The 14,347-nt window shown below is 35.7% G+C and overlaps 1 protein-coding gene across 1 annotated transcript; it reads right to left on the reverse strand.

Moving 5' to 3' along the window:
- Window positions 1-936: 936 nt before the first annotated feature.
- LOC111395872 lies at window positions 937-3,717 on the reverse strand. Its single transcript, XM_023022073.1, has 3 exons — window positions 3,244-3,717; window positions 2,807-3,154; window positions 937-1,633 (listed from the first exon to the last, which is right to left on the reverse strand). The coding sequence occupies exons 1-3, from the start codon at window positions 3,559-3,561 to the stop codon at window positions 1,127-1,129; spliced, it is 1,173 nt and encodes a 390-aa protein (XP_022877841.1). The 5' UTR covers window positions 3,562-3,717; the 3' UTR covers window positions 937-1,126.
- Window positions 3,718-14,347: the final 10,630 nt, after the last annotated feature.

A 14,347-nucleotide genomic window follows, 5' to 3' on the forward strand; every position in this document is an offset into this window, starting at 1 on the left:
TGAGTGAGAGACTTTTCTTCTGGGGTTTCAAGTTACTCTCTCTCTCTCTCTCATGTCTCATTCTCTCTAAGAAAAAGTGACTCTCACTTCTCTCACTTCTCTGTTTGCAAGAAAACCCCTCTTCTTCTGGTGATTAGTGTTTGAGTTCTTGAAGGTTTCTGTTGAAAAAAATACATGTAAACTCAAGTAATACTATAGATACATACATTCCTCCGTGGATCACGATTTATCCTGTGATATGTCTAATGCGAAGTGATTTTATAGAGCAGTTCGGCTTTATGAGATCTTGGTGATCTCGGTTGGTTCCTTGGTGGAATAGCATTGGTTTTTTGTGATTTCTCTTAAAAGATGGGTGACTCTTTGAAGGCGGAAACTGTGATGTGAGATTTGTGTAATCTGATCGGTGATTCTTTCGTGGAATCGAGTCTGCCGTGTTGATAAGATAAGTCTTAGTGACTTGGTACTTGTAATAATTTTGAAACATTATTGTATATTTGCTGCTTGATTTTGGGGCTTTATAGTGTAATCGAGTTTTATCCATTTTAATAGATGCTCAACAGGGGATTAGGCGTTAGAAGAGGTCGCCGAACCTCTAGGGCTTTGGCCGAAAAATTCTCTGTGTTCATTTATATTTTCTGCATTTTATTTTCAGTTTATGATTGTGATTTTGAAATCTTGGTTAATATTTAGTATCTCTCAACTTTTCATGTCACCTTATCAAGCATCTCTTCAAAAATACCAAACACAAAGCCTCTTAGTCTGGGCTTCCCAGAGGTTCGTAAAAGGGAGGGGAGATTTTCTCTTCATCCGGGGTTCATAGAACTTTTTTGAGGATGTTTTGCCTGGTGTTGATGCAGACATGAATGCTCAATATTCTTTCCTCCGAGAAATCCTTTAAAAACAGCATGAAATATTAATGCAAGATGGGTTGGCTCATACAGTAATTTATACTTTTTTTGATTAATTCAGATGAAGATTACATAGTTAGAAATTAGTACGGGGGATAAAGCGTATGATCAGAATTACTAAAAGTCTAGATCTTAAAATATATAACCGTTTTTCCCAATGACAATACAGAAAAAAAAGGAAAATATAGAGATGCTATATTCTCCGGATGCTTGCTTATTCATGGGGATACTGTATTTGAATTCTCGGCATCAAGGATATCAGCAGGAGGAATGAACGAGTCCATTGACAATCCTGGCACATTAAAAACAATGTCGTGAATCCTCCACTCTTCCTCCATTCGAGTCCTATTATGCTCAATCGACGTCTCCCCAAATCGGAAAACAGTGGCAATAGTCCTCCCCTGATGAGCAATTAGTACTCCATCGACGTCCACATAATCACCAATGGTGCTCCCTATGGTGGTCTCCCAGTAAACAGTACCGTTATCAGGAGTCTGGACTCTGGTTAGATGCGAATCCTCCATGTAAATGAGAAGCCCACTTTTCTGGCTGAAATAACCATATAATACATGCCGGATCACTTCGGCTGGTCCTTCGCTTCTTTCTATCACCGCAGCCCGATCTGCCGCCACTTTTAGGACGAAGCAGTCATCCTCTCCTATGCGTTTCTCCCCTAAGCATTGGGCTTTCGCAAATAAGCGTGCAGTGCTCCTCGGATCGAGCCCCTGCATTCGTGTTTTATTCGAATAATTGACTTAATGCAAACTAGTTCCTAAATGATCACATGGTTATCAAATATAACATGTTAGATATAGTGAAAAATTAGACTCGACAATTCACAATTTGTAACTCCTATATCTGCATTTTAATGTTCTAAGGTCATGTGCAATATATCATTAGGTAGCTCAATGTGCCAATCATGCTTAGAATGTCCACTACTAATCATATTAAATAAGGTCTATTTTCCTAAGTCTTTAACAAAATATATGCAATGCCCATTATTATTCAGAATTCAAGAAAGGCATCTGCAGCGCCCACATGTTTTCTTAAACCTATGTGGCTAAAGTGTAAATGCTCAAGATTTTAAAACTAGTGGATCCAAGAATTGCCAAGCAATTTGATCTCTTTAGCAAAGGCTTCATTTGCAGGTAAAATATATTTATAAAAGGGGAAAGATATAAGGCAAAAGCAAGGGTTGAAACAAAGAGAAAGATGTAAAGCAAAAAAAACAGTAGATTAGAAGCACTTTAATACAAATAGATAGCAATCCCAAGAAGATGAAATATAGGAATCACGTGATGTGTCCTCTTAAATTGTGAGTGCGTTCAAAGATAAGTGTTGGGTAAAGAAAGGGACACTGTCGGTTTCTATATCTTTGTCAGCCAATCCCAAAAATCTTATTTGTTAATTTCAAGAAAGTGCCTCTAATCTTGTTTGGTAGTCTCTCTTTTTCAAATGTATAACACACTTTAAACCTGCTTATACCTTAGTTAAAGCACTTTAATACAGTACAAAAAGAATAAAATGACGTAGATATTTTATATTTAGACGTAGCCGGTTCAAATCCGAGTAAATAAGGAAAACAATAATAGATAGACAATGTGTGAAACATTCCTCAAATCTTATGATATGAACCCAAATTTGTAATGAATCTAATTATGACTCAATTAAGGCTTGACCTGTTCATCGAGTCATAACGACTGCAACGATCGATATCAAAACATGCATTCTTTCAAAGATGATGTTCATGGCGACCGGACGGAAATCTAGCAGGGAAAGTGACTAGGTAGATTAATGTGAACCCATTTTTAAAAGACGGCGAAATGTAATGAATCTAATTATATACTTCATTGCAAAGTTAAGGTTCGAGTTGTAGGTTAAAGAAAATTGAAATGCACCTGAATGATACGACGTAAAGGGCGTTGAGGCCCTTTAGCAGCATGGGTGCCAAGCCAAGGGGTGTGTCTCCATACAGTTTTTCCATCGCTGCCTGCGAGAACTTTATTACCGCCGACGGCCAGTTCCAGTGACCACATTCCCGGCGACATTTGCCATAGCACAAAGCACCCATTTTCTCCTGTCCTAGACCCCAAAGTCCTCACGCTTTTCCCTGATGAAATTTCTGTTTCACAACGGATCATTTTCACCACACCAGAAGTGTACATGTTTTTTGCACAATTATGTTGTTTTGAGCACCCCGTTGAAGCCAAGTACTGTTGAATTATGTAATTTGCTGCTGATGTCTCCTATATTAAACACCAAGAAAAGGGAGTGAACAGTGAATCTTTAAGATAATTAATTGCATAATTAAGTAGAAATTAAGTTAGAAACTCACGATGGGAATGTTCTTAATGTGAAGATTGAAAATAGGGTTGTTTGATATAGGAATAGGGGCAAGTGGACAACCCAAAACACCAAGCAAAAGTCTCAAATCTTGCCTCTTGGCTAGACTAATATTGTTCCCATAAACAGACATTGAGTAGTTATTGCTTCCTGGTACACTTTTTTGTACACGAAACCATTCTCTAATGACTTCCCAAGAACTCTCTTTTTTGCTTGCTTCTTGATTCTGCATGCTAAAATCTGGCCCTTCCATTAGAGGAGTAAGAGGTTGCACACACCATATCTGTTTTCTTCGAGCCCTCGACGACATTGTTTTTCTAAATTAAAACACCAAAGTTGAGCAAAAAGAAGCACAATTTTGAGACTTAAGAATTGTATGGGGGAGAGGGAAATGGTAGATTTATGAGTCACAAGGGACAAAAGGGACAGCCCATCAGCCCAAATGGCAAAGAGGGGAAATTAATATAGTTTTAATATTAGGATGGCTTTATTCTTTGTCTTTTTTGGACTGCATTTGTCGTTTCGTTTCTAAATTTATTCTCTTGAGCCACACCAAAATGAGAGTTTTTGATGAATTAACAAGTCCCTTTCCACATTTGGCTTATACTTTAATCTTGTTTTTACTTGGAGTGTTACTCATTTACTTGAAGTTAAGCTGATTACAATTGTCGTATATAAGCCACTTAGCATATTTCGACATTTGTGTCTCCCTTAAGGGCCCATTGTACTAAAAAGGAAAAAAATTATTGTATCATTATTTAAATTGCTTTTTCTTCTTGAAAATTGCATCACACCATCTCCATGGCACTATGAAATGGAAAAGTAATTCAATTTTTTTTTTTTCAAACTCATTTTGAATTACATATTCTCTCAATATATAAAATATTTTGCACATAAATTCAAAAACAAATTTTTTTTCTACCTTTAGCCTAAACAAGAACAACTCATTTTCAATATAAAATGGGAGACAAACATAGGCTCACTACCATCTGTGCTAAGCATCGATCCAATATTTCTATAATTATGATATATCAATAATCCTATCTATCATTAATAGAAATATTTGTTCGATTTAAGATGAACTATTATTTGAATGTCACATATAAGAATCATATTTCTTTTCTACTCTAGTGAATATTAGACCTGTCAAGATTATCTTTATTCTATATAGGGTAGTATGCCTAATTCAAAAGTTTGTATTTTCTTCATATTCATAAATAAATAACTTATCCTAAAAATACTCTTTTCATATCAAAGTTGCTTTTGTATTGTATTGTTGTTAAATAAATAAATAAAAAAGGGGGGAAAAAAGAAAAAGAAAAAGAAAAAGAAAGAAGAATTAGAAGTGAGATAAAGGGCACGTTAAAGAGTCTGCATCAATTGTTGGATAGGCGGCACAAGTGGGAAGGGTGAATGGATTGACGGCAATTGGTGGCTGGTATTCCAAGCTAAGCTCTGACGATTAGCAAATAATTTGTTCAAATGTGATTTTCAATAATGCCAAATGTATTCTTGTAAATTGGAGTAGTTAATACTATGAAGTCCAATCCATCGCCAAGGTGAGGTGAGCATACGCAATTCATTTTGTTATATAGCCAATGAAATTACTAAGAAAGACTACATCACCAATAAATAAATAAATAAATAAAAATAAAATAGTGACTTCGTCAATATAATATTTGTATAACTCAACCCATCCCATAAAAATATTCTTACTTTCCTTTTTTGTCTGCTCAAATTATAAATCACTTTCCTTATTTAAAGTATAGATGATTTTTTAATTTTTTTACTATGCCTTTGTTTAATTTACCTTGACATCAACAATATGAACTACTCATATTTAAATCATAATTTAATATAGTGGTATATTAAAAAAATATATGTAAAATTTATACTTTTAACTATATTAATTATATTTCTTAATCTGTGTAAAAATGAAAGATGTTAGATTTTAATTTGTATTGGCTATTCTTTAGACAAAAAGATTATTATAAAAGAGTTGTAAAAGTTAATGAGTCTTTTGGAATGCTGTATAGATAAACTAAAAGTCTTTGGGTTCGTGAATGGAACATGAAGAAAGAGTAATCGGAATTATGCTAACTTGTTGCCAAGCTGATGCTCGAGCATCCAAAATAGAATCATTATAGTCCGCTTGTCGCCTGACTCTCACTCGAGCGAAACACCTGTCACTTGTCTAGCACTTAATGTTCTTCGAAAAATCCTAGTTCGCGATTTTCAAAAGTTTTATCCCTTAGTACCCAATACCTCTCTACTATAAATACAAAAGCTCCACTTCATGAAAATGGTGGTTGATTGTTATATTATACCTTCATAACATTCTTTGAAGATCAAACAATAATTCTACATTTTGAGATCAATCGACCACAAGTTGGAAAAGAAATCAAAATCATATAATTTGAAGCACCTACCTCGTAAACATAACCAAAAAAGTACTTTTTCAATAACTTTTAGAGATTGCTGAAAATTGAGGGAGGTTAGACCAGAAACACAAAAAGAGTACAAGAATAAGGTATTCTTGGTAATCCACAGAAGAAACAGAAAATCAAGAGCAGGTGTGAATGAAGCACATTTCAATGGGTATTAAAGATTATAGGAACTAGATCAGCGAGTTAGTGAATTTTCTAGGCTAGATCATATTGTAAATTCTTATTGTTTATAATGGAAGTCACTAACTTGGTCTCGAGGTTTTTTAATCTTGTGAAGAATTTTCTCTGTCAATATATCCTATGTTATTTATTATTGTGGCAATTCAACATAGGATAAAATTGATTTGATTGACTAAATATCTTGAACAATTATAAGGTGACTTGTTCCTTTCAATTGATAATTTTAATTCCGTGTCATTCACCATTCTCTAGGTGATATTATGGTCGAACTAGTAACTTTCAAAAGCAAACTTAACTTTGTGGGATGGATAGAGTAATTATTTATAAGTAATAGATTGGAGCAGAATTTGAATTTAGATCCATTAGAATATAAATGAGGATACAAAATTAATTTTAAAGATAGGAATTTACATTCAATTTTACACCGTCTTTGGAGATGCTTTTAGAAGATACCAATAGACACCAAAATTTACTTCCCCATTGAAGATACTCTAAGCATTGACAAATGCTCTAAAGATCTCTTAACCTTTAGCTTTCCATAAAAAGTAAACAATTGAAAAGAGAAGATGCTAAACTATTGAGTTTGGCTTGAACTAGTACTATGAGAAAAAAAAAATTTAATGTAGCTGTTACATTTGCATAGTGATAGAACCATTCATTTAAATCATGATACCTAGGACCTTGAGCCATTGAAATTGTGACACCTTTGCATCGAAGTGGGGGGGGGGGGGGGGGGGGGGTGGAAGTGGGGGGGGAGGAGAGAGAGAGAGAGAGAGTAGGTATGTGATATAGATGTGTCGCATTATGAATGACTCGAGCTCGAAGCTATCGTTTAAACGGATAGTTCTACCACGTGCACATGTCGAATTGTCCTATCAAATCTATATTAAAATCAATACCAAACGGGAGCTTAGAGCAGAGACATTTTGGTTTATTATCCGAGTCCCGAGACCTTTATTTTTAATTCACCAAAACTTGATTTCGAGCAACTAAATAAACTTCAATAATTTACTTGTAGAGTTGAACACATTCAACTTTCATACTCATTAAACCCAAAAAGCCTGCTTAAATAATTGGTCATCACAAAAATCAACTTTTATTAACCAATTTCAAACCAAATTTACGTTATAATACATATAAAGTAACAACATCAAGTACAAAAATACCATGTTTAAAGTTAGAGGCATCAAATCGGACGAACTAGCGCTAAATTGCTCGAAAAAACCCATCACAAGAACTGAATATAGCATGTGCCTCAGGATTGGACGGGTCGCGATCTATGCCATCTTAATCGATGGGTCAAGTTGAATTTAGGGATGATGACGGGCGGGTCAAGTAAAGGTGAAGACAATCATTCCCTAACCAGTAGTGATAGGCATTTTTGTCTCATTGCCTCGCCTCCATACCCGGTTAAGATGGGGAGGGGCACGACGTGGTAATGACATGTCTCATTTATTTTTTTATTTTTTGTTTTTTATTATTTTAATGTTTTTAGTTGGTAAAAATCATTACTTTCTTTTCAAATTGTAGAAAATTCATATTTCCTTTAGAAATGACGATGTTTCGTTTTTGTTTTTGCTTATTTGTTTGTGTGTGTGTGTGTGATGTATAAAGGGAAAATTAGCACAAACCATATATATAAACTCTATTGTTATACCCATAAATTACTTCACATTAGCCTTATTATTGGACCCGAACGAGTCCCATTAAAGCTAGACAGCACAAGCCTAAGAGGGAGCCAAGTAAAAGTCCAAGCTAAGGCTCTCAAGGGGCTCATCCACGGTGCCTTAAAGAGCTAGCCGAGATGCTCCCAAAGGTCAGCCGAGGTGCCTTAAAGGGCTAACCTAGGTGCCTTCCAAGATGGCCAAAGTGCCTGACGAGGTAGTCCACCTAGGTTCCAAGAGGTCCTCCAAGGCTCAGCGAAGTGCATCCTAAACCCAACCCGAAGCTATCTAAAGATCATCTGAAGTGGTCTAACGGAGGCACAAGAAGAGGTCTAACCGAGGTGCCTTCAAAGGTGCTGCCGAGGTCCCAAGAAGCCCAGCAGAAGTACTTTCTAAGGTACCCATTGCTATGCTAATACAACCACCTCATACTAGGTTTGGACTTAGGCCCATTAAAGCACTTGACCTGTCTTCACTTTTACAAATATGAGAATTCCTTTTCATTTCCAGGTATGCCTAAACAAATCTCAACACTCTAGCCAAATCCCCCCATCTCCATACTATTGCACTCTATAGATTTATCTTCGTTTGGCCGTTTACTTAACCCTCTGAGGGCAAACGGTTTTCGGACCATTTTTCCGTTCGGCCACCTTTGCCTCTTACGAGGTGCTACATGTATAGGTTTGGAGGGGACTAGGCCGAGCATTTGTTGGAGCCATTTTTGGAGGTCAACAGATTGACGCCGTCTATGGGAAACGATACGTTAACCATATTTCTTACCACATTCCAAAAAATAACCAAGACAGCAAGCAAAGATGGTTTTGTTGTTTCTAGAGTTTGAAGTTACTCCTTCGAAACCAATCCGACAGAATCACCTGAATGTAAGAATGATCAACGGGATCAAAAATGTAATTTGAGCCCACCGAGTTCACAATATTTCCTTAAAACGAATATACTGCCTTCAATGATGCTAAAGGCGTCCAGCAATCGTTTCCCAGGATATAACGAATTTTCGTCTCCTACGGAAGCAGCACTGCAATCTGCAGGAGTTCCAATGAACTCAACGAAGTATGTCTTACTTCGAGACAATATCAGAACGAGAGAGAGGGAAATGAGATTCAAAGTACAGAAAGTTTGCAATGAAAATGGTGTAAATTTTCTGGTAGAGAGGCAGGCTATTTATAGACTTGTTCGTTGTCATTCGAATAGTCGTCACCTTTCAGACAAAACTCAAAAACCCGGAACAAACATGTTGTAAAAGTCACATCTGTTAAGTTGGTTAACAGTCGACTGTTTGGTCGATTAACAGACGACTGTTAAACAGTCCATCCAGACCAAAAAATCACCCGGAATAAGCCAAAAATTTAAATTACATAATGTACCCAAAAATTTGATTATTTACAATTTGACCCAAAATTTTTAAGTAAAATTTGTCCAAAAATTTAATATGGTGCAAAGGTCTACCTGTACCCGACTCGGACCAAGCCTGTCGGTTGGACGGACGGTGGCGGCAGCGTGTGCCTGTAGGTTTATGACCGAATCCAATAGGACATATGTCTTCTCCCTTCCAAAGACTATTAGTACTCCTTGGGACCCAAACCCAATTCCAAACTTCCACCTTATAAACCACACCAAAGTTTTCTAACTTTCCTATGTGGGATAAGTGTTTGGAAAATCAAATTTTTCCATAATACTTAGTTTATGTGGGTTACTTTAACACTTAATATTTCATTCAATTTTAAATGGTTCTCGACAAATAAATATATCACGTTAATCATCTCGCGAAATAGAACGTGAATATGCTAGGTCCCGTATTAATTAAAAGGTGGGTCCTACTGAAATTTGTGCTCAAAGTTGACCCATTTCATTACTATTTTTCCAACAATCCCCCACATGAATGAAATATGTTGACCTTTTTTTAAATGATAACATCTTATATGTTTTCCAAAGTAAAACTGAAGAAGACTGCATCGGGATAAGTGGTCAATGACTTTGAACTTTCCATAGTAAAATCTATCGGATTTTCTTAGCCAATCAGTAGCAAGTTGCTTTGAACAGTCAGCCGTTTATGGAAACCTAAACAATAGAAGTCACATAGTTTTCTTCGAACACAATTGGTTCTCACGTTTGTGTCCATTTTGGCCTTGGACACCTCTTGGTTCATGAGTGGTTTTTAGAGAATTCATCGTCACCTAATATTCTTAGAAGCGGCCCCTTCTTACTCACATAGGTGATTTCCATAAAGAGTATTCTGCTATACTCCACTTGAACGAATCAAGATATAAAAATCATTAAAAGCGTATCTTAACCTATTTCGCAGCAGCTAGGCACTGGCTCATCATAGGAATGGGTAGGAGTAAAATCTTCTGAGTGTATACTAAGATTTTCACAGTTCGGTTGTCCCATTGAACCTAGATCTTGGGACCTCCAGTCAACTAGGTTGGGTTGCCAACATGGAAACTTTTGATTATTTTATTAGTTTTAATCTCATCCCTTTCGATGAACTTTCGACTTGCTCTCTTGTTAAACTTTTAGTTAGCAGATCCGCAATATTCTCTTTTGATTTCACATACTCTATAGAAATAATGCCATTAGAGAGCAATTGTCTAACAGTATTGTGTCTACAACGTATATGTCGAGATTTACCGTTATACATTGCATTTTGTGCCCTACCAATTGCTGATTGACTATCGTAATGGATACATATAGTAGGCACAGGTTTTGTCCAACATGGAATATCTTCTAGAAAGTTTCGTAGCCATTCGGCTTCTTCTCCGGCTTTGTCTAGTGCAATGAATTCAGATTCCATTGTTGACCTAGCTATACATGTCTGTTTTGAAGATTTCCATGATATTGTAGCACCTCCAAGTGTAAAGACATATCCACTTGTTGATTTGGAGTCTTTAGTATCTGATATCCAATTTGCATCACAGTATCCTTCAAGTACTGCTGCATATCTCGAATAGTGTAATCCAAAATTTTGGGTATGTTTTAAATATCCTAAAACTCTAACAATTGTCTTCCAAAGATCAGTGCTTAGATTACTTGTATATCAACTTAGCCTACTAATTGAATAGGCAATATCAGGTCGAGTGCAATTCATGACATACATTAAACTGCCAATAATACGAGAGTATTTCAATTGAGACTTACTATCACCAGTATTGGAAACAAAATGCATACTAACATCCATAGGTGTTTTCATAGGAATAATATCATATCTCTTAAATTTATCCATAATCTTCTCAGTGTAGTGTGATTGAGACAATATGAGACCATCAGATGTTCTAGAAATTTTAATTCCTAATATAACATCGGCCACACCTAAATCCTTCATTTCAAATTTACTTGTTAGCATCCTTTTTGTAGTTTGAATTATGGTATCATTGTTACCCATAATCAACATGTCATCTACATATAAACATACCATGATATATCCATATGAAGTGTTCTTGACATAAACACATTTGTCACACTCGTTAATCTTAAAACCATTTGACATCATAACCATGTCAAATTTTTCATGCCATTTCTTAGGAGCCTGCTTTAATCCATATAGTGATTTAACAAGTTGACACACTTTCTTTTCTTGTCCTGAGGCCACAAATCCTTCAGGTTGCTCCATATAAATTTCTTAATCTAATTCCCCATTCAAAAACGTCGTTTTAACATCCATTTGATGTATATCCAAACCATTCAATACTGCTATTGCAATAAGCATACGTATGGAAGTAATTTTTGTCACGGGAGAATAGGTATCGAAATAATCAAGACCTTCTTTTTACTTGAAACCTTTAGCCACAAGTCTTGCTTTATATTTGTCAATAGATCCATCTGCTTTTATTTTCCTTTAAAAAATCCATTTACATCTCAAAGGCTTATTACCGGGAGGGAGGTCTACTAATTTCCAAGTATGATTTCGTAGTATGGATTCAATTTCACTATGAACAACTTCTTTCCAATATAAAGTTTCGGTTGATGACATAGCCTCTTTAAAACTTTGAGGTTCATTTTCTAACAAATATATTAGAAAATCAGGCCCAAAGGAGGTTGAAGTCCTAGCCCTCTTACTTCGTCTAGGTTGTTCATTTTTAGATTCTTGATCTATAGTCTCTTCGTTTTCACGAAATCTCTTTTGTAAATTTGATTCACCTTGCATGTTATAAGGAAAAGTATTTTCGAAAAATATAGTATCCCTTGATTCAATAATCGTATTAACATGCATATTAGGTATTTCAGACTTATATACCATAAATCTGTAAGCATTACTATGGTAGGCATAACCAATTAATACACAATCAATGGTTTTAGGTCATATCTTAACCCTTTTAGGTTTAGGAACTACTACCTTAGCCAAACATTCCCATACTTTCAAGTATTTATAATTAGGTTTTTGACCTTTCTATACTTCATAAGGTATCTTTTGCGTTTTTCGATGTGGTAGTTTGTTAAGAATATAGTTGGCAGAAAGCAAGGCTTCCCTCCATAAGTTCTGCGATAATCCAGAACTTATTAACATAACATTCATCATCTCCTTCAATGTTCGATTCTTGCGTTCAAAAATACCATTAGATTGAGGAGAATAAGGCGCGATAGTTTGATGAATAATTCCATGTTCCGAACAGAATATCTCAAATGGTGAATCATATTCACCACCTCTATCACTTCTTATGACCTTAATCTTTTTGCTAAGTTGATTTCAGCTTCTAACTTGTAGTGTTTAAACACTTCAATTGCTTCGTCTCTGATTTTAAGCAAATACACATAGGAATATCGAGTATAATCATCAATAAAAGTGATAAAGTACTTATTACCTCCCCTAGTTTGAACAAATTTTAAATCACATATGTCAATGTGAATTAAGTCTAGGGGTTCAGTACTTCTTTCAACAGAACAAAAGGATAGACGTGACATTTTGGCTTCTACGCATATATCGCATTTGTGATTAGGATTTAAATCACACTTTGGTAATAAATTTAATTTGATTAGTCTACGCAAAGCTTTATAATTTGTATGTCCTAATCGTTCATGTCAAATGTTAAATGACTCAAGCAAGTAAGAAGAAAATATATTCTTATTCATAATTGGAAGTACAACAGTCATTACATTCAACTTAAAGAGCCCCTCATTCAGGTAGCCCTTTCCTACAAACATTTCATTCTTTGAGAGTACAAATTTGTCTAAGACAAATACTAGCTTAAACCCGTTTTTACTTAGTAGAGAACCAGATACCAAGTTTTTCCTAATATCGGACACATGAAGAACGTCATTCAAAGTGAGCTCTTTTCCACTTGTCATTTCAGCACTATCTTCCCATGTCCTTCTACCTTGGAAGATGACGAGTTTTCCATGTAGAGATGTTCATCGTGATCCATCGCTTTGTAGGTAGAGAACATTCCGCGGTTTAAGCATATGTGACGAGTGGCTCCAATATCCATCCACCATTCCTTAGTATTTCCAATTAAGTTGCATTCAGAGACGACCGTAGAAAGATTCATGTCTTGTAACTTTTCAGTGAGGTTCTCATGTTCTGTTACATTGGCTGGTGAGTTTTTCCCATTACATTCTTTAGTTTTCGACAATCCTTGGATCGATGTCCTGCCTTGCCACAATTGTAACAGTTGCCTTTAAACTTTTTAGCAGTTTTTGAAGAACCAATTTGTCCTTCCCCATTGTGCTTCCTCTTTTTACTAGTCTTGAAGCCTCCTTCTACAATGTTGGCTTTTGATTCCATCGAATGAGATGCAACATTCATTTTTTCAGTTTTGCGATTGTCTTCTTCTATTCTCAATCGAACAATGATATCTTCAAGTTTTATTTCCTTCCGCTTGTGCTTTAGGTAATTCTTGAAATCCTTCCATAAAGGTGGTAATTTCTCAATCAGTGCAACGACTTGAAATGATTCACTTAGTTTCATTTCTTCGGCATGGATGTCGCTAAATATGATTTGTAGTTCTTGAACTTGGGATATGACAGTCTTAATGTCAACCATTTTATAGTTCAAAAAACAACCGATGATGAATTTCTTCGTACTGGTATCTTCGATTTTGTACTTTGTGTCCAAAGATTCCTACAGTTCTTTTGCGGACTTAGCATTGCAGTACACATTATATAATGTGTTATCCAATCCATCGAGTACATAATTTCTGCACAAGAAATCAGAATACTTCCATGCATCAACCGCAGCCAATTTTTCTGCATCACTGTCTTGCTCAGTAAATGAAGGCGCATCTTCTTTGAAAAATTTAGCCAGATTTAATGTTGTCAGATAAAAAAACATCTTTTGTTGCCAACGCTTGAAATTTGACCCATTAAATTTTTCTGATTTTTCCCCGATCGTATTCGGGAGTGTGGTACCAGAAGTTGTTATTTTTGAAACACAGTCAGAAGATTAACAGTAAGAAGGAGTAGAAATAGAAACAGAATAATAATACAAATTCGTTTTAAGATTTTTGTTTCTAGAGTTTGAAGATACTCATTCGAAACAAATTCGACAGAATCACCTGAATGTAAGAAATGATCAACAGGATCCAAAATGTAATTCGAGCCCATCGAGTTCACGATATTTCCTTAAAACGAATTTGCTGCCTTCAATGGTGCTAAAGGAGTCCAGCAATCGTTTCCCAAGATAGAATGAATTTTCGTCTCCTACGAAAGTAGCACTACAATCTGCAGGAATTCCAACGAACTCAACGAAATATGTTTTACTTCGAGACAATATCAGAACAAGAGAGAGGGAAATGAGATTCAAAGTACAGAAAGTTTGCAATGAAAATGGTGTAAATTTTCTAGTAGAGAGGTAGGC

This window comes from Olea europaea, chromosome 6, assembly GCF_002742605.1.
Source record: "Olea europaea var. sylvestris chromosome 6, O_europaea_v1, whole genome shotgun sequence".
Classification (NCBI taxonomy): Eukaryota; Viridiplantae; Streptophyta; class Magnoliopsida; order Lamiales; family Oleaceae; genus Olea; species Olea europaea.